This window comes from Gossypium hirsutum, chromosome A13, assembly GCF_007990345.1.
Source record: "Gossypium hirsutum isolate 1008001.06 chromosome A13, Gossypium_hirsutum_v2.1, whole genome shotgun sequence".
Lineage (NCBI taxonomy): Eukaryota > Viridiplantae > Streptophyta > Magnoliopsida > Malvales > Malvaceae > Gossypium > Gossypium hirsutum.
The window spans coordinates 9,798,707-9,825,255 of NC_053436.1; the positions used below are offsets into that span (position 1 = coordinate 9,798,707).

Below are 26,549 nucleotides of genomic sequence, written 5' to 3' on the forward strand. Positions count from 1 at the left end.
ATAAAATTGAAATATTAAATAATTTATCTTATTATATTAATTATATTAATAATAAATTATATGATTAAATATAAATAATTAAATATGTATGTTTAATAATATTTATAACTATAACATTTTATATTAATATATTAATATTTTAAAAATAAAAATAAAATTTATTATTAATATAATAATATTAAGCATTATTTAAGTTAACTTTTATATAAAAATAAAATTATCATAGAAGAGCTCTTTTCTGGAAAGTGACTTACTCTTTTCAAAAGGGTAAATTATTTTACAAGAAAAATAGATTATTTTCCGTTGATTTGTAACTCATTTTCCCTTGATCAGGCTGTTTTTTGTGAAACAAACACAAGAAAATGTAGAAAATATTTTCTACAAATTATTTTATAGTGAAACAAACAAAGCCTAATGTTGAAAAATGAATGATACAAAAGAGTTTCGACTACATTTATTTAGGAGTTGAAAAACCATATTCTAATCAAAATCATATAATAAAACTTTAGTTCTATACAGACTCAACTTGTTTGGTATGGTCCGCCAACCCCACAGATCCCTTATTTTGTCACTGTATTTATTTTTTCAACAAGTAGCGGAATTCAGACACAATCTCTAACCGTTCTTAAACTTTTTGTTTATTTGTAAAGAAAAAAAATTAATACTATGGTCAAATTGTAATTTTATTTTCACTATTATATTTAAAATTTAATTTTAATCTTTATATTTTAATTTTACATAATTTTATTCTCCACTTTTATTATATTATTGGTTAATCTAAATAGTTATAGGTAAAATAGTAGTATAGATTACCAACAACTTTTTAGTTAAGTGACAAGAATTGTATATCGTGGACATAAGAATTTAGATTAAATTTCAAGTAATCATATTTTTCATCCGCAAGTAACAAAAAAAAATGTTAATATATATTTCTTTTCCTTAAAACCAACAATTCCAACTCATTATACTAACATTTCGATAATAATAATAATAATAATAATAACCCTTATTATGTTAACATAGACTATTTCTTTTGTTGGAAAATTTATTTTATTTTGAAAAATAGGTAAATATTAGATTAACTGATCATAAAGTTATAAAATTAGAGGGAGTAAATTATGCTAAATTTAAAGAGCAAGAACTAAATTCCGAATTTCAACATAGCAGAAGGACAAAACCCAGAATTTGACCTTATACTGTCTATTGTTAAAGGATGACCGCAAAATGGCAGTCACATTAGGGTTTATTTCAAACGTCAGCTCTCTCCCCTTCCCTTTCTCATCACTTAGCATCACCACACCAAACCAAGAACCAACCAGTTTCTGGATTTATTTCTTCTTTAATTGAACCCATTCTTTTAAGCACACAAACGACAGACATTATCATCTTCATCATCATCTATTTTGTTCTACTTGTAGAAACACATAAACTAAAACACACACACACACACACAAAAATGAAGTAGTCGACCAAGGCCCTTTTGTAATAAGTTAAAGAGACCTGTGTTGAAGAACAGTACTGATGTTGGTTCGTTGTCTCTTAACATTCCCTGAAGAATTAGATTCATTCCCACAAGTACTCTTCTCCATCACCGCTTTCAATGCTTCTTGTATTGAACCAATAACGTCACCACCATCACTGCTACAGCTCGATTCTTGTTCCTCTCCGGTAATGAAGAGTACATTCTTGACACGCCCGCCCAGCGTCGTGATCTCAGCTTTTAGTGTTTTGAGACGTAAATCTTTCAATGCTTTGATTAGGTCAGGCAAAAGATCGGACCTATCTTCACAGCAAAGCGAAGCTTTTATCACGAACTTACCATCTTGGTCCGATGTATCCACCGTTAGTTCATCGGTTTCGGTCGGTACCGGACTTGTTTCTGCTATCAAACACGTTTGCCGTTTAAGCTCTTTCACGTGTTGGATCACTTCCGCAAGCAGTGAAGCCTTGTCCGTCTATGTTACATGGTGGTAACCAAAACAACAGCACCATTAATTAACACGCATGCTAGGGTACCTCTGCCAGCAATGAAGCTAGCTTTTGTCCCATATTCCCATATCACAAGAAATAACCAAAAGAAAGAAAAATAGAATATGAAATCAATTAAGCAAGAAATGCCATTAATAGCATATTAAATAGATCTTGTTTGTGTAAAGAATAGATGGATTTTTGCTAATTTCCCCACATCCAAAACTTCATTGTTAATGATGGGGTATATTATTGTTTCAAGGTGTAACTAACAAAGGATAATAGTTTATCAAGGCATGCAGAAGAAAATAGTGTTGGGGGAGTTTTGATTTCCTTTTAGGGATTTCATCCGACTCAATGTAACCATGGGAGACTAATACCGGCAGGTCTCGTAAAAAATTGGTTTGTGTAGCTTTATTACCTTTGGCTCCCTAGTTAATTTGGTTGATGATCCGGCAAGAAATTTTCCAAGGGACTGCTCCTTGGTTTCTCTTTATCATATCAATGCTCAATCCCTTTCGTTGTTTACTTTCCCTTCTTCTTGGAACCACCGCAAGACTTAAAGAATAAACCAAAAGACAAGCATTTGTTCTTTTTAATGAAAAGATCAAAACTGAAGGGAACAAAAGATGGGCCAAAAAGAAATTTGACAACCTTTCACGTCTAAATGAGTAGGTTTTGATAGCCTATTATCAGACCATGTGACCAACCATCTAAGTAGAATCTTAGGAAGACCTACAGGTATCTTTGAATGGGGGGAAAAGCTCATTAAAAAACAAAACAAAAAGGGGTGCACCAAAAGGTGTATGTATGACACTTCCAAATAATATACTAGGACATGTTGTAGGCGTGATGGTTTATAATGTTTTCTTTTTGACAAATTTATAAGCTTTTTTGTTTCATTTTAATGAACCGTACAATGACTACAACTTACTTTGGTGGTGCTTGGGAGTAAGCTGCGTAGCTTTGCGAGATGGTTGTTGATTCGTTCTCTTCTTCTCCTTTCAGCTTCACTGTGACTCTTAGAAGCAGCCATAGCCTTAGCGTCCATGATTTCTTGAGCGGTCATCTTACCTAACTCAGCTTCTAGCCCCAAAGGAGCTGAGCCAACAGCTCCAAAACTGTCGGATAAGATCCTCAGGCGATTAACTGATGGGGCACCATCGTATGCAAACTGCAGGGCAGCGGCAGGAGGAGCTGTTGAGGTAAATAACCCCCCGTATGATGATGGTGGAGGGGGGACTAGAAAAGAGTCATGGACATGGTCCTGAACCGGGTTTCCGGTGAAGTACTGGATTGGACTGAGAGCTTGAACCGGTCGGAAAGACCAAGGTAGTTGAGGGAATACCAACCCTCCCGTAGTTGCTCCAAATAACTCATCGTTGTGTAGTTGGTGGTGTTGTTGGGAAGCTTGTAGGTTATGGATAGGTCGAGGATAGTCTCGATATTCTTCTTTCTTTGCACACATAATAATTATATCCGTACCCTCCCTTCGGCCTGCCCTTAACTCTATTGATCACTTGCTATTCTCTGATATGAATTATGAAAAAGTATATATGAAATTGGAACAAAAAAAGGGTTACGAACGAAGAAGAAGAAGAAGACTAAAGAGAGAAAGAACTTCCCTTGATGGATATGTTATATATATAGATGGAATTTTAAAAGCAAGCTAACTAGCTATCTCTCTAAATTCCTGTTGTACATGATTTCTTTGTGGTGGTGATAAATTGATAAGAGAGAGAGAGAACAAAGAAAAAAAATGGAACAAGGCAAGGAAAAGGGGAAAAGGATAGGACTTAGTGTAGAATGAATGATGATGAGTCAATATCTTTCACTGGTTTGTGGGTGATCTGATCTGATGACCATTTTGATTACCCTTCGCAAAATCAAAACAAGCTTTCGTTTTCATATACGTGCTTTGTTGGACTTGGAAGGAATGGTGTGTCTTTTTGGTTCCTTCGATTTATTTTTTATATATGTATAGTGTGTTTTGGTCTCTCCACTACACTAATTTATAGCGTCTGTATTTTGCAAGTAGTGTTAGTGCTACTCTCCTTTCCTTTCCTTTCCTTTCTTCTTACGGCAATCCCCCCCCCCCATGTAGCTATCAGCTTGGCTTGGGGAGAGAGGATCCTTTTCTTTATTAATTTTTTAGTCTATCTCACCTTTTTCGAATAATAAAATGGTCTAAGTTTGTTCTCACCCTTCTTATACTTTTAATTTCAAATTTTGAATCCAATTTTATACTTGAACTCTACCAAAAGATTTCATTTATATTAAATCATGTGGCACTTTATAAATAAAAACGAATTGTTGATGTGTCCAATATCACGCATATGGAGGATCTATTAGGCAAATAAAAATATTAAATTTAGGGTTGTAAGGTGTAACGAAGCAGGGGAGTGGAGATAGGGGCCTTGGTCCACCTTGCTTAAATGAAATAATTTTAATTTTAGCCCTTTTTGAGGTGCAGTTTTTCTTCTTCTTCTTTTTTCAAAATGACATATAATCCATTTTAACAAAATTCCTTTGGATTCGATTATTATTATTATAAATGAATTTTAAAATTAAATCAAAAGAGTAGGAGAAGTAAATTCATGAAATTAAAAGTAGCCGGATTAAAGTTTAAAAATGTAAAGAAAACAGGGATTGGAGCATAATAAAACCTAATAAAATAACAACAGTGTGAAGAGAGAGATGGGGAACACAACGCAACATACACAGAGATTGTCGACCGACCAAAATCCAAAAAGGCTGATAAAAGGGTTAGCTTAGGTAAACCCTTTTCATATGGTTTTAATTTTAATAGAGTGGGCTAAGCTCCCACGTTGTTCCACACTCTTGGCTATTTTCCACGCCCATCCTTTCTGCTTTCCCAACATCATGTAATCATTGTGTCTTGGAAACCCCCCCCCCTTCCTCCTCTCCTTCTGAGCAACCTGTCTTCAACATCATACACATTCCTTCCCTTTATTCAATTGGCCCTTCAAGTTGATGTTAATTAATATATGCTCCTTTTTTTATCATATAATTAATTCATGTGCATATGTGGTTTGTTTTTTTCTTAAAATCCTTTTAATTGATGTTTACTATATATAGGTTAAAATACTATTTTTTAATGGTTTAAATTTCATCACAAACATTTATATTATATTTTGGAAATAACTTACATAAAAATAATACTAAAAATTATAGTTTTAGGCATTAATAAAATTTATCATATTATCATATTTTAAAGACACAAAATTATTATTATACACTTATTCTTAGAGAAATTTTTTATAGTTCTTTTCTACCGCATTACTCATGATCCATTTCTAATGTTTAATAACATTTCAACAATTTTTTTCATGTTATTGACACATAATTTTGGTGCCTAAAAATTTAATGATGCTTAATAACTATTTTATTGGTGCCTAAAAATTATGCTTTTTAGGATGATGTTAATATAATTTATTCTCGTATAATAATATTTTTTTATTTTTAAAATTTAATAATGTGGCACAATTTTACTGATACTTAAAAACTATATTTTTTATGATGATTGTAATATAATTTATTCTCAATAATTAATTAAAATTAATTTTAGACCTTCTCATTTTGAACTAGTTTTTGTCATAAAAATAAAGAGATTTCATATATCTAGAATTTTTTTTATGAAGGATAAGACGTAAGGATTGTTTAAAAATTTAATCTAAAATTAATATTAACTAAAGATTTAAATATTTTTTGGAATAATATTTTATGCATCTCCATGACATAAGTCTCATACACTATTAGTGAATATTAATATGACATATTATTATTAAATTAAACAAAAAATATGTAACACTTGTAAGTAAGTAAATACTAATAATTTTGTTTAAACATAATTAAACATTAATAGTAATTATTATAAGTAAGTATTAATAACTCTGGAATTTAGGGTCTCAAATTTAAGTTTTAGGGTCATAGTATTTAATTATAATTAATTATTATTTAATTATGTTTAAATAAAATTATTAGTATTTATTTATAAACCCTCTACTATTTTTTTTGTGTTATTTAATAATGAATTGTGATGTTATTATTCATAGCTAATATATTTATGCACAAACAATACATTAAATATTTTTCATATTTTAAACTCTTAGAAGCTTGTAGTTTTGATTTCTCTCTTGGTGATTAAATTGGGTAAATCCTTGGCATACTTGGGTTTGGAGGTTTATATTTACATAACAATTAAGGTAAAGCTATTTCCACAATAAACAACCAAGCATGTTCTGGGGAGAAAGATTTATAATCTTAGCCGTTCAAAAAATACATTATATATATACACACATATATTCTAATGGCATAATGCTAAAAATAATCCCTAATATTTGGTTATTTAGCTACTTTGGTTATTTATATATATATTTGGATTATTTTAGTTCTTAATATTTTTTTATTAAATTAATCTATTTTTAACTAACATATTGACATGACTGTTAACATTAACTGCTGACATGATGATCTAAATGTAATTAAATGATAATATAACATTATTTTATCTTATATGTCATGTTAACAAATAATTTTAAAATTATTAAAATTATTATATTATTTTTTAAAAATATAAAATTATTAAAACTTTAATTTCCAATTTCCATAGTTTCTTCTTCCCCATTGTTTCTTCCTTAAAATCCCTTAATCCTCCAAAAATTAACTATTCATTTTCTTTCATGAAATCTGAAAATTTTTAAAAATTGAACTTAAAAACCTGGGTTTTTGAAACTTGTTTTTAAAACTTGTGTTTTTGAAACCTGTTTTTAAAAATCAGCCTTCACCAATTCCCATTCTTCACTTCTCCATTCCCTTCCATACAAAACCTTCTCTTCTGTCGTCAAGCCAACCCCCCAAAATTAGCTTATAAGCTCTGCATTCTCGAAACAATGGCGATCAAACTCTTGTTTTACTAGGCAAATTCAGGGGTTTCTCTCATACCCAAATTTTCCAAAGCGTTTTTGGTTTTATTTCTCAAATACCCATCAGAAGGTTTCAAGCAAAAGTCTTTTGGGTAGCAGAGTTCAGTTTTTCAAACCTTATGTTCCCAAATGCAAATTTGGTTTTGGTCCAAATCGTGGTCTTTTGAAGAGCCATTGGTAATTTATTTTTTTATTTTGCAAATTATTGTATCATCTTTTTCTATTCTTTGTTGAAATTTGACCTCAGATTAGAGTGTTTGAACCCAGTGAAGTAGTCTGTTTGTTGGGTGCCACTGCCGCAGGGTTTTGATGGAAATGGGGGGCGACTCATTTTGAGCCGTTTATGTTTTTGTTTGCTTTGCATTTGCTGTGTTTTTTTTTACTTGGAGAAGTGGGACTCGGGGGAGGAGGAGGATGAACAATGGAAAGAAACAATGGATATGACTTGGGGGAGGAGGATGATGAAGATGGAAAGAAATAATGGAGATGATGATGATTATTTTAAAATAAGTTTAAAAATTTTAAAATCATTTGCTAACATAGCATATAAGACAATATAGTGCGACAATATATTTAAATCACCATATTAGCAATTGATGTTGACCATTAGTCAACTAATGGTAATGTCGGCATGTTCGTTAAAAATAAATTAATTTGACAAAAAAATATTAGGGGCTAAAATGATCTAAAAAAATTATAAAGGGTCAAAGTGACCAAACAATCAAATATTAGGGGCTATTTTTACATTATGTCTATTCTAATTTATTAAACTAAACAACCCAAATTAATTTGTTTTACAATTTAATTCTTTTAGGAAAGAATTAGAATTTACAAGTGCAATTACTATTATAAATAAATACAGAGTTATTATGAAGTATATTTAAACCAATAAAAAGTATAAATGAATTAAAACTTGAAATAATTTAAACTAAAACTCATACATAACTATAACATATAATGAAATTAGAGATTTGTATGTGACAATTACACATAGTGAAATTCAAACTTGAAGACTCAAACATGCAGGGCAATTCGTAATTCTGGAAAAGGGATTTTTATTTTAATTAGGGTATATTGGTATTGTATAATTTATATATTATTAGTAAATAAATTTGATCAACTCAATTTTTAATGATATATTATTTATTATTTATTTTTATATGAGTCATATTATGAATGCATGACAGAAAAGGAAATTAAAGACGGAAAAAAATGTTAAATATGGTATTGACACGTAGGTTATTGGGAAGGAAAATGATTGCATTGCTTGCATGCTTGGTTGGTGAAACCCAATGTTAGCAGAGTGTAAAAAGGAACAAGTGGTTTTGCATTTGCTTTTGACAAATGGCAGAGTCTAAAAAGGAATAAGAGGTGTTTCTATGTTGGAAAAAGAAGAGTAAATATTTGGAGATTAACTAGAAACTGTTATTAATTTTAATTCCATAACTGAATAACTTCCTACTACTAGTTTTTGTAAGGAAAAAGTCATGGTGACCGCAATATATGAACATAAAAGTTTGGATTAACTATAATGTTACATTTACGTTGGAACCAACTTCCATGTCTTGCTTATCATACATCAATTAATACAAATTTGAAGGTGTTGTAAAGAATAGAGAGGAGCATGAAGTGACTGTAAAGTCAAAACGAAGGGCAGTGGGTGTGGTGAGACTATTTGCTTTGGCAAAGGGCAGGGGATGGTTTGTGTGTTTTTAGGACCCTTTCTGTGGTCACAACTCACACGCATGGCTGCTTTTGGTCCCCCCCCCCCCGGTCAATGTACCATCTTTTCCTTCTTTCTGCTACTTTTTTGTTTATCATATATCTCTCTTTTTTTCTTTAAAGATAATATATAAATTCAAAGGTTTTATGATAGCGGCAGCGCCACTATCTCAACCCACCACTCCACAAGTCACCCCAAAATTGTCGCAGGGGTTTACCATGACGCCATCCCCACCCTGTAATGACGTTCTATTCAAATTCATCTTGCATTTACTAGTTGCAACCAATGTTATACTGCTTCAACTTCATTCCTTTTCTACTAAGAAAATTCCAAAAAAGTCAGAGAAAGAAAAACATAATTTTTTTAAAGAAATTACAGAAAAAAATAAAAATCCTATCACATATAAAATTGCATAAAATTAAAGTTTATATATAATTTTGATTATCCCTTTATTTTATATTAACTAATATCATATATAAACTTAATAATAAAAAATGCGTAATTAAAACTTAATTTAAATTAAATTAAGGAGTTGATAGTTACACACTAAAGTTGAACAGATAAATAAAACTAAACATGATTTAAATAAATACTCATATTTATATTCATAATTTATATTATAAAAAATTATTATTAAATAGTTATAAGTTTTAATATATATTTAGTATTAAAATATTAATATAAATATTTTTCAATAATATATTAAGAATATTGTTTAAAAATTAAAAATTATTATAGTTAAAATATATTATTAAAATGTAATAGTTTAGCTTTTGCACCTACAAATAAAAAAAACAATATTAAAATAAAATTATAATATTAAATAATTTATTAAAATAGTAAATATATTAATTATTTATATTATTAATAAAATCTTTATTCATTTGGCGTTAAGAGTCAATCGTATACCAACTCAATTAGGAGAATTAAGAAAATATATTTTGTAATTAAAATAAATTATATTATTTGAAAGTATTTTAATCTTTTTACTTAAAAAAAATCAATAAAAATTTAGCATGTGGTTGAATTTAAACCAAATGCATTAGATGAACTTTTAACTTACCAATAAATAAAACTTTCTTTTTCTTTACCAGAAACACAAGTAAACTATCACATAACTATTGTTCATTTTCTTTTTTAGTCACCCAAGTAATTGAGAGATTATTATTATTTAGTTCATTTTCTGTTAAATTTTGTACTGGAGAGTGACATGACAGTTAAAAACCAATAGAATAATAAATTTAACCGTCAACTTTTACATATTATATCAATTTAGTCATCATTTTAAAAAATTAATCCTCAAAATTTACAAATCATCTTAATATAATCCTTAAAATTTACCTTCCTCTTCCACTTTCCCCACCAACACTACCATTGTTGCCTCCATCTCTACCTCCTCCTTCACCTTTCTCTAAAAAATGAACCGCTAGATTCACAAAAAGACGAATTGGATGAATTGATAGTTTCAGTAAAAACATAATGCTTAAAACATACACATATAAATGAAAAAAAAACAGTAGGAAATAAGTGACAGAAGGAATACTAATAACAATAACGTTGTGAGTAAGGAGAAAGAAGTGGAAAGAAAAAAACTGGGTACGGATTTTTTTTTCTTTTGGTTTTGAAAATTTTAATTTATTTTCATTAATGGATTTTGGAAATCTCTTAAAAACTATAACTTTGGGGATCCGTTCATTGGTTTTTCATTAAAAAAAAAGTTGGGACATTTTAGTTTGCATGGAAGTGATAAAGTTGCGCTTTGCTTTTTACTTCCAAACTGTAATTCAATCAGGCAAAAAAGTAGTTAATGTAGTTTTTGTTTGGTTAAAATGCAGTTTTGCTTGAAGCTTCCGCTATTGGCTTCATTGCCTACAGATTATGGAGGCTTGGATGTTCAAGTCGTATTAATTTTGAATCTAAATTCAGTTGAAGAACGTAGCTAAATCGGCTTTTGTTCTATACCCTTTTTTTTATTTCAGGTTTCTAATTTCTTTGCATGGTGACGGTGAGAGAAGTGAAAGAGGAAGGTAAATTTTAAGCATTAAGCTTTCACGAGGTTATCCCGTTATTTGCAATGCGTAGGTAAAGATATGAAGTGAAGATTTATCAAGGATCAGTCACTTCACATCTCAAGAGCTTGGAGAAGAGTATGAAATCTTCTCTATTTTGATCTAAATAAATGGCATGTACATAGTGAAACATTAGAGCAAGTGAGTGTCTAGATGCTTTAATACTTGTGTTAAATGTGTTTTGGATCAAGGAGATACGGTATTATATAGTTCGTGAGTGTTGGTTATTGTTTGAATTGGTTGTGAATCAGTTTGGTCTGGTTTAGAAATTTCAGATCTCCCGTCTAAAGCCTCGAGACATAAAAACTTCAAAATTAAAAATTTAAGTAATTAAATCATGTCTTGAGACATAAAGGACTTCGTCTAGAAACAAAAAACCCTTTTGTCTCGAGCTAGGACAATTTTGGAGCCAACTTTCTATAGTGTCAAAGCAATATCTTGAGAAAATATTGTTTTAGTATTGAGACATACAACCAGCAAATGAAAATTTTTGTATTAAATGAGCCCCAAATAATTAATCCTTATTAATAGTCTAATTATGTTCTCAAAACTCATTAAAGAAAAAGTCCAAATTATAAATATTTGATAATGTGGGATTTATTTGGGTAACAAGTGTTACATAGGTTCTCAAATTTATGGGGCGGAACTTATCTATATACTAAATGTAGAAAAATTAAATATGAAATTAACAAATTACTTTTTTATTCACTAAAAAAATACATAAAGGTAGGAAAACTCTCTAAATTGGTATAAATGATAAAGTATCAACAATCTTATAATCTATTTTTTTCAACTGGGGGACGGGGAATGGGTCACAAGGAGAGTGAAAATTATTATATATATAAATTTTATATCTTAAAAAGATTTTTTTAGAAAAGGGGATTATTTTTTTAGTAAAAGTAATTAATTTTTAAAAAAAAATTAAACAACATATTTTTATTTTAATATGATGATTTTACTATTTTTCTCAATTTAATTCATGGAACAAATTTCAGTGAAAATTTTGATATATAATTCTTTTGACAATTTCTTAATTTTAATATGCAATAGTCTTGGGCTTTGGCGGATAATACGGCAAGCACGGTTACAATCTGGTAGAAACAATTTATACACCGCGAATTGCAAAGATATTCAAATTGAACGATGAAAGTAGGCGTAGGTGATCCTTGAGTAAAGGTAGATTTCTTTGTGTCGTCTTATTTGATCCAAAATAAATAAACAATAGAAGCTTAGATTTTAGGCCATTGTTCAAATGTACCCGCCTGTGATTCATATTTTTGGTTTTTGTGATTTGGTAGTTCAAAAGTTCATCAATGGCGAATACAGCTCATATTCCCACTAGCAACTCTGCTCTTATTGCTATGATCACCGACGAGGTGGGTACAACTTTTGAAGTAGGCATAAATCAGTACACACATCTCTAATCTTTTTGGTGTTTTTGTATCATTTTGTTGCATTGTCCATATGATTTTGCCAGTCATCCTTCTTGAATTTAGATCTTCAACGCTTGGATTTTTATGTCAATTAGATTCATGAAATTTAGATAAAGATTTACTTTATTTATTTTTAAAGAATGACTGAGTTAATTGCTATAGAATTTATCCAGAAAACAAGTAGAAAGTATTTTTATGAGTTAGATTAATGTTGCTTAGCGACTGAAAACTTCATTTTGCATGAAAGATTGATACAGTTCAAATCTATATAATCATGAAAGGTAAAATCATGACCTTTTTATGAATTATTGCGATATATTTTGTTGGAAAAGCTTAATCATCACCATACATTTTTACGAATTCCCCCCAAATTTATTCTTTTAGTCATTTACCTTCTTTATATGTTATCAATAGACAATTGCAAGAATAGGGGGTTCTTATGACATGATTTGATGAACACTAATGCAAATGTTGTTAATATGGAAACTAAAACCATTACATTTTATTTAACCTGTTTGATATATAATTTTTTGGGGCTAGGACACCGTGGTTGGATTTCTACTTGCTGGAGTGGGTAATGTTGACTTGCGAAGAAAGACAAATTATCTTATTGTGGACTCAAGTAGGCTCTTAAACTTTCTATGTTTAATTAGTACCACTTCAAAAGTTTGATGTTTACGTATGCTCTATGTCAAGCTCGTCGCCATATTACTGTCTTTGAATCTCCTAATGTTATTTGAATATAACAATATACGTTCACCTTGACTGTGCTTTATGTGATGCCTAGTTAAGGAGTGGAGAACATGTTATTATAATCAATACAGAAAATTGTTGTTTAGGAGTGTTTTAAGTTAAAAGTATGCCTTTTTAATGTAACCATGTTTGTTATTACTATGTTTAAAAGTCATTCTACCTTCTGCAACTTTCTTTCTGGAGTGGAAAACCTATGTTTTCGTCTCTTTTCCTGTTGAAATGATAATTAGTTAGCTGGATCAAAAAGAAAGTTCATGCATAATTACAAAGATGGACAATATCTCAATAGGAAGATTCCATATTTATCTTAAATCATTGGCATTGCCAATTGCCATCATCTTTATCTTTCATTTATGGATGCCTTTTGTTTTTTACCTTCTAGAAACCACAGTTAAACAAATTGAAGATGCATTTAAAGAGTTCACAACAAGGACAGATATTGCTATCGTGCTGATTAGTCAATATGTAAGTTGTTTGCTTAATGCTATCATATAGAATCATTTATTTCTTGATGATTGTTAAGGTGTGTCGTGAACAAAAAAGTTGCAACTGAGGAGAACTGTGAAATGCACAAATCTTATAATGTCTCTTGCTTCCATCATCATCATTAACTCAGACTCATACTGATCCTTAGAAGTCAATGTTGGTTGGTTATCACTGAAATGTGAATATAAATCACCTTCAGATCAAAGGCAAGTATACTAGATTCAATAATGAAGTACATTGTTCAAGTGATTTTATCTGTACAAACTTTTCATGGCTTTGCGTTTCCATGACATGATCATTAACAACCAAAGACACTACTAAACAATGATATTGGTTATGAGATTTGATCAAATATAAAACCCATCATTGCATAAAATCCCTTTTTAAGGGAAGCACTTAAACATTGGGTGACAACTATAGGCCTATTTTATGCTTTCCTTATTATGTGGTTCTATGTGTAAAGTTTTTATTGATTATTCGTTGCTCAGTTGAAGCCAAGCATATGGACATAGTTTAGGGGTGAATGGAGGGGGTAGTTTTATAGTTTTGTGTGAACGTACATGAGATTCTAGTGTACCAAGGTGTTAAGATAGGTAAGAAGCGTTATCTCATCTCGCATGCTTTTATTGGCATTTTGATGAATTTCCCTTTACTTTGATAATTTCGTCATTCTAATATTGGCATTAGATTAAGAAAAGCTCTTATCTTCTGAATATATAACCTCATTAGTTTTCATCTATAATGATACAAATCCATACACAAGAATTTATATTTGAATTTCATTCTTAAGTCTTGTGGGCTAAATTAAGGAGCAAGGCTTTCACCCTTTTAATTGCAGGTCGCTAATATGATAAGATTTTTAGTGGATAGCTATAACAAGCCTATTCCTGCAATTTTGGAGATTCCATCCAAGAACCATCCTTATGATCCTGCACATGATTCTATTCTTTCACGAGTTAAACACCTCTTCAATGCAGAATCAGTGGCATCTACAAGGCATTAAATGCAAATACCCTTGAGATTTTCACTATCCAGTGATGTTTAAAATTTTCCATTGATTATATTATGACTTAAATTTATTTATTTATTCCTATTTCCTATTTGGAGATATGCTTTAATGGCCTTTTTAGTTGAATAAATGATGTTTGAAGAGAATTTTTGAGCATTAAATGGCCTTAAATAATAAATATTTATAAACTAAAATCATCAGACCATCAGAAAATGGTAACACTAACACCTTTCTTTTTTATAGGAAGCTTTTAATAATGTGCAAAATGAGAAGCCAAGCTGGGTGGATGTCCTATTAAATTGTATGTTCAAAATCAGCTTCTCTTATTGGCTAAATATTTTACACGACAAAACTTCCTCCAAGTTCAGGCCTGGAAAACCAATTCCTAGATATGGAAAAACATATTGAAAGTTCGCGACATTTGTTTGCAGGGAATTGACATTCAAATTCGGGATGGCACAAGCATTTCAATAGTAGACAATGGATTGTCCCTAATCCAGGTTCCTGGAAAAGTGCTACCAGGAATTCCAATGTCCAATTTATGATCGCAATACAACAATGTAATCCAGACCCAATATGGCCAAAGTTGGATGGCGGAATTATCATCGAGAGCATTTTCCTTGTTCAAGCAGGGTGACAAATTCGTTTGGAAAGTTGGCCACTTTAGGGAATTCACGGTCAAAGAGGTGTAAAAGTGGATAATTAATAGCAATAGCTCCCCAAGTTCCATATTAAGGTATAAATGGTTGGTTCTATGGCGTATCAAACTACCTCTCAAGATCCTAGTTTTTATATGAAAAATTTACAACAATGGGCTGTCGGTTCAGGTCGAAATTTAGAAGCATCCCTACATTTGGTCTCTGTTGCCCTCTTTGCTATAAAGTGGATGAAACCCTTGATCATCTTTCTCACAATTGCATATTTGCAGCAGTATGGTTTGGTTCCAATCAAGGAGTTCATGTTGATCATTTACAAGTTTAGGATGTCCATGAATGGACTGCTAGTTGGTTAGAAGAACTACAAATCGACAGGTACAACCGTCACTTTACATACAGGAAATTTATTGTTATGCTTTAGCAAATCTGGAAGCATAGGAATTTTGTTTGCTTCTCAAATAAGATTGCAACCCCTCTACAAACAATACATGCTATCTAGACGTACTACGAGTACCTATACTCAGCCTTTGCCACAAAGGAATCACGATCTCAACGTAGGGGCAACTAGGGCTTCGCATATATGACTTGTCTACCAATTAAAAAAGCGTTCACATAACTATTCTTCTAGGGTTCGCTTAATTGATCTCATGAGGTTCGCATGACTATTTCATTAAAAGTTTACATTCATAAGGGTTTTAAGACTTTCTAACAATGATAGCCTTGCGAGCAAGGTTTACATACATAACAGTTTTCTTTATAAGTGTAAGTTTTGCAATCAATCAATCTGTGTAGAGATACTGCAAACACAATTCGCAAGGTTTCTCCTATGTCGTTTACCATAAAATATCAAGGGTTCTTTAGAAGCAGTTCACCAATTGACGGAATTCGCACTCTGTCACTTTGCAATAACTTTTGGCGAACTTTATAAGTTAGCCAAATTTTTTTATTACATGTTATTTGTAACACCCTTTACCCGTACCCGAGGCCGGGATAAGGTACGAGGCATTACCGGACAAACATACAAACATTAAACTAAAATACGGGCCATAAAATTTCATTCATATTTCAAAACGTTCATTCACTTACACATAGTCCCTTATTTGAGTCTACGAAGCCCAAAACATACTTTAGAAAGGATTCGGGACTAAACCGAGAACTTACAAAAATCTTGGAAATTTCATCCTTTAAGGCTCTATACGCCCGTGTCCCAAAGTCGTGTTCCATACACGGCTGAGACACATGGTCGTGTCTCTGCCTGTGTGGAATATACCTAGGCTATTTTCCAAGCTTTGGTCAACCTTAATCTCTTACACACTTATACAAAATCAAAAGCATTAATCATTAAATATTCTCAATTAAACCACAAACATAGCATTTGTATGTCATCATACATGTGTCTCTCATACTCATTTTACCTTGTTTATTATAGTACCACTTATACATTTATACCAAGATTATCATCTTACCAAATATCTTCAGCTTAATCATCAAGCATTCATATTTAAAACTAGATCATATATTTATAAAATACCACAATTCAGATGCGCAAAATAACATGTTTGCCTGAAACATTTCAATTCAACTCCATACCCAACAAGCATTACATTGAGACTAGTCATATATATATATACATGTCATGATACATATCATTCTCTTTCTGTTTTATTATAAACACATATCATTTATTTCATTATATCAATATTTCATATACCATAGTTTCCATGTATTCCACATATATTTATTTTCCTCCTCCTCCTCTCCATTCCACATCCTTAATGTATATAGCATTCTTATAAGTACGATTTCACAATTTACTAATAAATGCTCACATCAAACTGTCCACACAAGTAATAGTCACTTATTTATAATTCGAGCTACAGAGCTCCAAATTAAGATCTGTAAATTTCTCCTAAAACTAGACTCACATATCTTTCCACCATAAAATTTTCATAATTTTTGGTTTAGCTAATTAGTACAATTTATTCATTAAAATTTCCCCTGTTTCACTTTTTGACAGTTCTGACCTCTCTTCACTAAAAATTAATTGTCTCACAGTACAGAACTCAGATAATGTTATTGTTGATTTATCTTGAAAATAGACTCATTAGGGATTTTAAAATATAATTTTAAGCCTCTAATTATTTTTATCCAAATTTTTGTGATTTTCCAAAGTCAGAACAGGAGATCACGTAATCATTCTGAACTAGTCTCACAAAAACATAAATATCTCAAAATATAGAACTCCTTTTCTTTCTCTGTTTCTTTTATATGAAAATAGACTCATTAATATTTAATTCGATATCTCATTCAGTCTCTGATTCAATTTATACTATTTTTTGTGATTTTTCAAAATCACATCACTGCTACTGTCCAAAACAGTTTAATTGCTAATTCACTCTTTCACACTTTCTTTGTATTAACCTCATTTTAACATACATATCACAAATCATTTTCACCACATTTCATACATCACAAGTATAGGCCCATGATCACAAGGTCACCACAAAAGCATCCTTATGTATAACTTACTTGTTTATAACCTCACCACATCTTGGTCACTTAATGAACACATCATTCACATAATCAAGTTCCTGCACTTATTCATCACAAAACTCACAAAGCAATACATAGAGAGTCTCTCGTTGAACACTTCGGATCAATCCTCGATACTTGGTGGTTTCAGCACATAGCTCCACCCATCATATAGTTCGGCTCTCTTGTACACATGGTGAACACTCAGTACCACCCATGTGACCTAGCCAATTTATCTCGTAGCTCTCTTGTCTACATGGTGTACACATAGTATCACCCATGCGACCTAGCTACATCATAATGTCTTGTAGCTCTCTTGTACACATGATGTGCACTCAGCATCATACATGTGACCTAGCTACATACTATCTGTATCATCCAATCTTTCCGAAGGTTCAACCGGGATTTCTCTCTCTTTTCCAACAATTTCACCAATCAAGTAATTATCCACAAACATATTTCCAATATTATTATAAAATATCATAATACAAGTAATATTGATGTATTACTTACATATAAACTTATATCTCATTTAATATCAAGGCAATAACATTAAATTACACATTGCCTTATTAAAAATCATATGAACTTACAATTTCCCATAATATCCATAATCATAGGAATCACATTTATGATGATAATTCAATGCACTTCATGTACCATAGACATATTTTTAAATCAATTCATAAACTTGGCACCATAATCATTTAATTTAATATAATTCAATTAATTCACAAAATTTAACTTTCAAATATAAATTACAGCATTATTGCTGTATTATTATCATACCAACTTACATACTTTCAACACCTCGAAAATCATAATGAATATATCAATTTTACATTGAAACATGCATAAATTAATGCTTATTATACATATGAACTTACCTCGATACTAAAACGGCCATTTTACCAATTTTTCCAATTTTCGATTTTTCCCTCATTCTAGGTTCAAATCTCATTTTTCGGGATCTAAAACATCATATTTTACATATTTAATTAATGTACTATTCAAAACAGTCCTTAACTCAAAATTTGGTAAAATTATAATTTTGCCCCTAAACTTTTGCATATTTACACTTTTGCCCCTAGGCTCGGGATTTAAAATTAATCCCTTATTCTTATGTTTTATGACATGCTGATCACTTTTCCCTTCTATGGCAACATCAAATTCTCACTCTAACATATACTTATGACTATTAGGTATTTTTACCGATTAAGCCCTTTTACTCATTTTCACTCAAAGCCGAGTAGCACAAGTTGTCTAACATAATTTAAAACCTCATATTCTATTATAAAACAGAAAAATTAACACATTTCACCTCTAGGTATTTTTCCAAATATGAACCCTAGATTAAATTATTTCTAGAATAAACTTAATCAAATTACCGGGATTCCAAAAACGTAAAGAACTTGAAAAACGATGTTAGAACGAACTTACTATTGAGCTTGGAAAGCTTGAAAACCCTAGCCATGGCTTCCCCCATGCTAATTTCGGCCTCCATGAGAAAGATGAGTCAATTTTGGCTTTATTTTCCCTTTTTATTTCTTTTAATTACCAAATGACCAAAATGCCCTTCCTTACTAAACTTTCAAAAATTCCATCCATGTCCAATTTTGTCCATCACTTAGAAATTGGTAAAATTTATTTAAGACCTCCTAATTAATATTTCAAAGCAATTTCATACTAGAAACTTCTAGAATGCAAGTTTTGCAACTTATTCAATTTAGTCCCTAACTTCAAATTGAGCACTTTATGCATAGAATTTCTTCACGAACTTTTCACACAATCATGCAATCATATCATAGACCTCAAAATAATCATAAAATAATTATTTCTATCTCGGATTTTGTGGTCCCGAAACCTCTGTTCCAACTAGACCCAATTTTGGGCTATTACACTATTGCTTATGGTGAATACTAGGTTTATCAATTTAATTACTTAAATATGAACTTGTAATTTAAGAAAACATCAAATCAGACTTGGTTTATACTCATGTACTTAAAACTCAAATGATTATAATATATATATATGTTTACAAATAAAAACATAACAGAAGACATAAGAAAACATAAAATAACTAAGTCCTATGAATTAATGAAGTCATCAGAAAGATATCTCTAAGCCCAATCAAAATGTCCCACATTTCCTTTAAACTAGGGTTCACTTGTATCACCTTGTTGGTAATTATGCTTCCTGGATCACTCGCCTCACTACTGCTTACCATGCGATCTAACTATTTACAGTATTTAGAAAGGAATGTGTGAGCTTTTGTGAACCCAGTGAATATACAATAAAAAATAACCACAAAGCATGCACAAAACTTTGGTTAAACATAAAATTTGGTAAAATCACTAAGGAATGTGAACTGGGTTCGCAATACTTATGTGAAACCTGATTCACAAATACTTACACTATTAGATAGTTTTAAAACTTGAAAAACATATTATTTCAAAAAACATAATCTTGTTCACATGTTCATTACTATTAGATAAGTGAATCTCCTTATAACGCCTCAGAATGACTCAATGAGTCTTAACATGTCTCATAAGTGTAGCATAAAGCTAAACACTCTCTAACACACCAACATGTCCGATTGAATGAAGTTTAGCTTGACATTCCCTTATCTCTCCAACCTGTTTTAGGGCTTTAATGCCCAAAACATAAAATATATAGGTGAGTACTCACAATCCTATGGCATGCCATTATATCCAATTATCCCAAAAAAATTATAGTGTTAAAACATATACTTAAAACATAGAGCTCTCAAATCTTGAGGTGCTTGTAAAACATATAGAGCTCAATGTTCATAGAGCTTGCATGTTACTATTCATAAAACCTCATTTTTAAATACAATCACAAATCAGAGTTATAAAGAAGGCTTACTCTCGAAACTTAGGTTAAAACCCTAAGCTCTTGATTAACATTATGGTTCGCACATACGAGTGGTGATCCCTAAACACTCACCAATTGTTGTAAACTTTAGATTAGATAAGCTTTGCTTTTACCTTGTCCTTACTTGTAGACAATTCTGCTGGGTTCGCAATTTACAAACATACATAAGTCACTATTAAACAAAGCACATAAAAACTCTTACCTAATCACAAGTGAACCTAGGTTCACACATGCCAATCATTTGGGAAACCTAGTTTCCTTTGCTTAATAACCTTATGTGATTACTTTTAATCATAACATAGAAACAGAGTCTTACCTTAGATCCTAAGAACTAAGTTCTGGGTTCTTAGAACTTAATAATAGAATAATCGATGATGAGTTTGAGAGAATATTGTTGCATAACAAAATATGATATTTCTAATGAAAAAGGCTTAATGTTCTTAGGAAACCTGAGTTGTAGTAGAAGTAAGAAAAAGTTACATGCATGAATGGTGTTGTAATATAAGTTGACTTTCTATTTCAGGTATAACTTTCATTAACTACTCCTACTTATGACTTTCAGCCCAAAACAGTGATTGTAGCTTGTTAGGCCCACTGGCGATCCCTTCTTTGCCAAGCCCACTGGCGATCATGGTTTGCTAAATTCACTGATAAATACTAGTTCGCTAGCCCAACTGGTGAGCAGTAGCTCGTAAGACCTATTGGCGTACTTCAACTCACCAGACCTGCTAGTGTATACTAGTTTGCCAAATCTGCTGGTAACCATCTACTTGCCAAAATCAAGCCTTTTCTTTTACCCAATTTCAACAAGTACCAACATGCCAAATAAACCTATGAGCAAGGCACCAAAACATGCCAAAATATGCATAATAAGATCATTTCAATATACCATAAGTCCATTCAACCAATATGCCATTTAGGCACCTCAATCCCAACCAATCATTCATACTTAATTTTGCATCAAAATGATCATGTTTCATCCAAACAACCTTAACTAATTTCTATATCAACACATAACCTAATTGATCACATTTCAACCATACCAACACATACCACTTTGGCCATTTAACCTATGCATCAATTTGGCAATAAAAACACCAATCACCAAGACATCAAAGCCAAAAATATACCAGCCAAAATGCCACATTTACAAGCCAAACATAACAACATATCATCAAAACACAATTTACCTATACATGCCATTATAACCTTGATCCAGATATCAAATCTACCGATATAACCGCTGGATAGTATGATAGATCTCCGACGAGCTTTTAACCTAATCGAGCTTACGATAATCTGTAAAGTAAAGGAAAATAACTACGTAAGTAATGAATGCTTAGTAAACATTAAACATAACATTCCATTTCAACAATGAACTTTATAGATTAAATATAAACCTATACTAATGCCTCAAGATTTATCAACTACATAACCATCAACTCATAAATGAGTAAGTCTATCAACATCATATATATATTTTTCATTACCTTTTCTTACTCGTTTTATTTGTATAATACTAGACATAAGCATAAACATCAATCATAATCTCAAGCTTCACATAAGCCTAATCATCATCATCAATACACAAGTTAATGCATTTATGTATATAACTCATTTGGGGTCAATCACATGATAAACCATTTTATAAGAAATACACTGTTGAATCTTACCACATTTTCATGAACATAAGCATTTTTTCATTTGACACTTACCATTTCAATGTATATCATTAATATTAAACATGACATAATGTCTAACACCCTATACCCGTAACCCACGCCGGAGCGGGGTACAAGGCATTACCTAACTTGATCTCATGCATACGACCCATCTCAAATTACCAAGACTCTGTCCAAATTTAAAACTTTTTCAATTTCTACTTTAATCTTCTTATTATGGGCCTACAAGCCTCAAATCGACCATTGAAAACTATTCGAAACCATTCCGGGTCCTTAAACCAACCTTCAAAAATTTGCCTTTAAAATAGGGCACACGCCCATGTGGAAGGATAACACACCCGTGTGACCATTTCAACATGATCGTGCTGATAGTCCTTGTGGCTCACACAACCTAAGCACCCTGGGACATGCCATGGCCCATACCCGTGTGAAATTAATTTCTAATTCACACCTATAGAGGTTTTCACACGGCCAGACACTCGCCTATGTTGATGGCCCGTGTCCCTCACACGGCTAGGACACGCCCGTGTGTTAGCCCGTGTGCAAAAACCCAGGTATTCTATTTTTGACATCAGCATTCCCAAAATGACACACGACCATGGCACACGCCTGTGTACTATGCCGTGTCCTCCACACGGCTGAGACACAAGGCCGTGTCTCTGCCCATATGTTTATTACCATGCATACTGACTTAAAATTTTTACATGCAGGGGACACATGACTGGACTACAAGCCCATGGGGCAGACCGTGTGTCACATACGGCCTAGACACACGACCGTGTGTCTACCCATATGGACAATATAAGGCTATTTACTAAGCCTCATTGCCACCCTTACATACCTAGTTTCATACAATTGTCAACCAATACCAAAACAAACAGAATTCATATAACCAATTCAGCTACATTAGACATTCATTCAACCATGGAAATGTATCTTTCATAAACTCAAAAATAATGTTAACCATCATTCAAAGCTTAATACAAAATGAGGGTTTCCAACCCAAGCCAACACATTTGGCCAATCCTCAATGACACGAAATAATAAAGTATAAGTCCTATACATGCCATAATAAAAAATATAAATCCAACTATACCGAATGCTTCGGTTGATAGTGTGATCGATATCTCTGACTTCCGGTGACCCTGGAGCTAAGTAGGCGGCACTGTAAGGAAATGGAAAGAAAAGGGAGTAAGCATTAAAGCTTAGAAAGTTGCATATAAGTATATATACAACAACAATATATCAATAAACAACATGGTCATAATATCAAGGTAGGCATAAGTATAACTTACTCATTACCGTCCATACAAATCACAAGTTATATATATAGCTCATATCTCATACGTACCAATTAGGTACATGTACCACTCACAACACGGTTATACTTTCCTTATTAACGTAAGAACATAACTTTCACCGTTGAACCATTCAGAATACTATCGGATATTCATTAAACCTCAAACATAGGGTATAATGTTGATTCCATGTCCCAGACATGGTCTTACACTAGCTCTCACATCTCCGTGTCGATGCCATGTCCCGGACATGGTCTTACACTAACACATCTCGTAGTCGATGTATGTCCTAGACATGTCTTACACTGGCTTACATCTCGAGGCCGATGCATGTCCCCGACATGTCTTAAACTAGCTCTCGTTTCAATGCTGATGCCATGTGCTAGACATGGTCTTACACTAGCACACAAATGACTCAAATGTCATGGCATGAATATCCGATTTGTTCCTAAGGTTCACTCCAGAGTTCTATTATGTCAATTATCATCATGTATTTTCATTTCCACAAACAAGCAATTTATGCTATATCAATTCAAAAATATATAATAAAAATGTATTTGTATTATTTACATATAACTTACCTCGGATTACAAAACGTACACGACTAGTCAGTTTAGTCGATTTGCTTGGCTTTTCCCCGGTTTAGGTTCGAAATTGGCAATTCTTGATCTAAAATAGAAAAATGCACTCATTTAATCACTAAATAAAATTAAGCAATTAAAAATTCACATCTTCAGTAAAATGACCATTTTGCCCTTAAATTTTGGCAAAATGACCATTTTACCCCTATGCTTGAAAATTAATTTTTATCGAATTTCTTCGCGTCTTAAGCTTAGCTGTACTCTTTTTACTCTTATAGCAGCCCCAAATTCTCTCTATTTCACACATTTATCCTTTATTTTACAACTTGTGCAAAATAGTCCCTTTTGGTGTTTTCATGGTAACACCTTCCACAAAAGTTGTCTATTACACAACTAAGACTCATATTCTTCCATAAAATTTTAGAAAACACCCTAAATTATCTCATGAAAAAACCCTAGACCTTTAACTCTTTTGCAAGATAGTCCTCTTATTTGAAAGCTCATGCTTCAAGGGTATCAAAAATACAAAAATCATCAATAAAGGATATGAAAATCACTTGTGAGTGCTTCAAAGTGCTGAAAATTTTTAAGCTCTCAAACCCCCTTCAATGGGTAATTTTCAGTGGAGAAAAGAGATGAATAAGGAATGATATCATCCTTCTTTATTTTATTTCTATTTTAGTCAAAATTGGTCACCTAACCTAACAAATTTTGAAAATTTTGACCACATATGTCTTCTATGGCCGGCCACTCTATTTATAGGGGTCTAATTTCCCTTTAAAGACCCCCAATTTGGTTCTCTAACTATTTGATAGCTTTAGCTATCAATTTAGCACTTTTGTATTTTATACGATTTAGTCCTTTTTCGTAATTGGGCTTACAAACGTCAAAATTAGCTCACCAAAATTTTCATGCACTAATATAGATATGCTATGACTCTATTTTAATAATAAAAATATTTTCTCTGACTTCGGATTTGTGATCCCGAGATCACTATTCTGATTAGCCCCAAAATCGAGCTGTTATAATTTTCCCCCTTAGGGATTTTCGTCCTCGAAAATTTTAGCGGTGAATAAGTTCGGGTACTGATCTCTCATAGTCTCCTCGGGTTCCCATGTGGCTTCCTTGACTCCATGTCTACACCACAAAACTTTCACAAGTGTAATACTCTTATTTTCTCAATTGTTTGACTTCCCGAGATAAAATCTTGACCGGCTCTTCACCATATGTCATGTTCGAAAGAATCTCAACCTCTTCGGTTCAATCACATGCGAAGGGTCTGATCTATATCAACATAATATGGACACATGAAACACATCGTGAATCTTTTCCAACTCTGGTGGTAAAGCCAATCGATAGGTGACCGATCCTACTTTCTCAATAACCTCATAAGGCCCTATGAAACGATGACTCAACTTGCCTTTTCTACCAAATCTGAGGACTTTCCTCCACGAAGGTACTTTTAAAAATACCTTATCACTGACTTGAAATTTAATTTCCTTTCATTTCAAGTCCGCGTAGAATTTCTGTCTATCCGAGGCGGCTTTCAAGCAATCACGAATTACTTTAACTTTCTCTTCAGTCTCTTTGACTAAATCGACCTTATGAATCTGACTCTCTCTTAGCTCAGTCCAATATAAGGGCGTTCGACACTTTTGCCCATACAAAGCCTCATAAGGCGCCATTCTTAGACTTGTCTGATAGCTGTTATTATAGGTGAATTCAACCAATGGTAGATATTTTTCCCAACTGCCTTGGAATTCAAGGGCACAACATCGTAACATGTCTTCTAATATCTAAATTACTCTCTCTGACTGACCGTCGGTTTGCGGATGAAAAGCTGTACTAAAACTCAACTTTGTTCCCAATGCCTCTTGTAACTTTTTCCAAAACCTCGAGGTAAATCTCGGATCTCTATCTAAAATAATCGATATGGGCTAATCTCTCAAGGGAGTAATCTATACGCACAGGTATGAAGTGTGCCGACTTTGTTAGCCTATCCACAATAACGCAAATAGCATCCTTTTTCTTTGGGGTCAATGGCAAACCTGATACAAAGTCCATAGTGATCCGATCCACTTCCACTCGGGGAACATGATAGGTTGAAGTAGACCCAAAGATACTTGGTGTTCAACCTTCACTTGCTGACATACTAGGCACTTAGACACAAACTCTGTCTCTTTTCATACTTGAGCACCAATACATTTTCTTAAGGTCGTTGTACATTTTCACATTGCCCGGGTGGATGGACAAACAACCACTATGCGCTTCTCGTATAATTTTCTGAATAAGCTCATTGCCTTTGGGTACACAAACTCTATCTTTGAACATTATACATCCATCGGTACTAATACAAAAATCTGATTCAACTCCCGATTCACACTGAGTTTTCTTGGCTTGTAGCTTCTCATCACTTTTCTGAGCTTCGCGGATCTCTTGAAGAAACATCGATCTAGCTCCCAACTCTGCTAGAATTGAACCATCATTAGAAAACTTCATACTAACATTCATTGCTCTC

At 32.2% G+C, this 26,549-nt stretch overlaps 2 protein-coding genes across 3 annotated transcripts; one reads left to right on the forward strand and one right to left on the reverse strand.

Annotated features, from left to right (window-relative positions):
• Positions 1-1,161: 1,161 nt before the first annotated feature.
• On the reverse strand, positions 1,162-3,482 carry LOC107894159 (transcription factor bHLH30-like). Its single transcript, NM_001326825.1, has 2 exons — positions 2,903-3,482; positions 1,162-1,955 (listed from the first exon to the last, which is right to left on the reverse strand). Exons 1-2 carry the CDS (start codon positions 3,434-3,436, stop codon positions 1,491-1,493), a joined length of 999 nt encoding a protein of 332 aa, NP_001313754.1. The 5' UTR covers positions 3,437-3,482; the 3' UTR covers positions 1,162-1,490.
• An 8,286-nt stretch (positions 3,483-11,768) lies between these two features.
• On the forward strand, positions 11,769-15,814 carry LOC107894947 (V-type proton ATPase subunit F). 2 transcript variants are annotated; one of them, XM_041084863.1, is made up of 6 exons: positions 11,769-11,882; positions 12,005-12,082; positions 12,680-12,761; positions 13,275-13,357; positions 14,631-14,688; positions 14,819-15,814. In XM_041084863.1, the coding sequence occupies exons 2-6, from the start codon at positions 12,020-12,022 to the stop codon at positions 14,824-14,826; spliced, it is 294 nt and encodes a 97-aa protein (XP_040940797.1). In that variant the 5' UTR covers positions 11,769-11,882; positions 12,005-12,019; the 3' UTR covers positions 14,827-15,814. The 2 variants fall into 2 exon arrangements, with proteins under 2 accessions (XP_040940797.1, XP_016675597.1); XM_016820108.2 differs by lacking the exons at positions 14,631-14,688; positions 14,819-15,814 and adding an exon at positions 14,217-14,533 and having other exon boundaries at positions 11,783-11,882.
• The last annotated feature ends 10,735 nt before the right edge of the window (positions 15,815-26,549 follow it).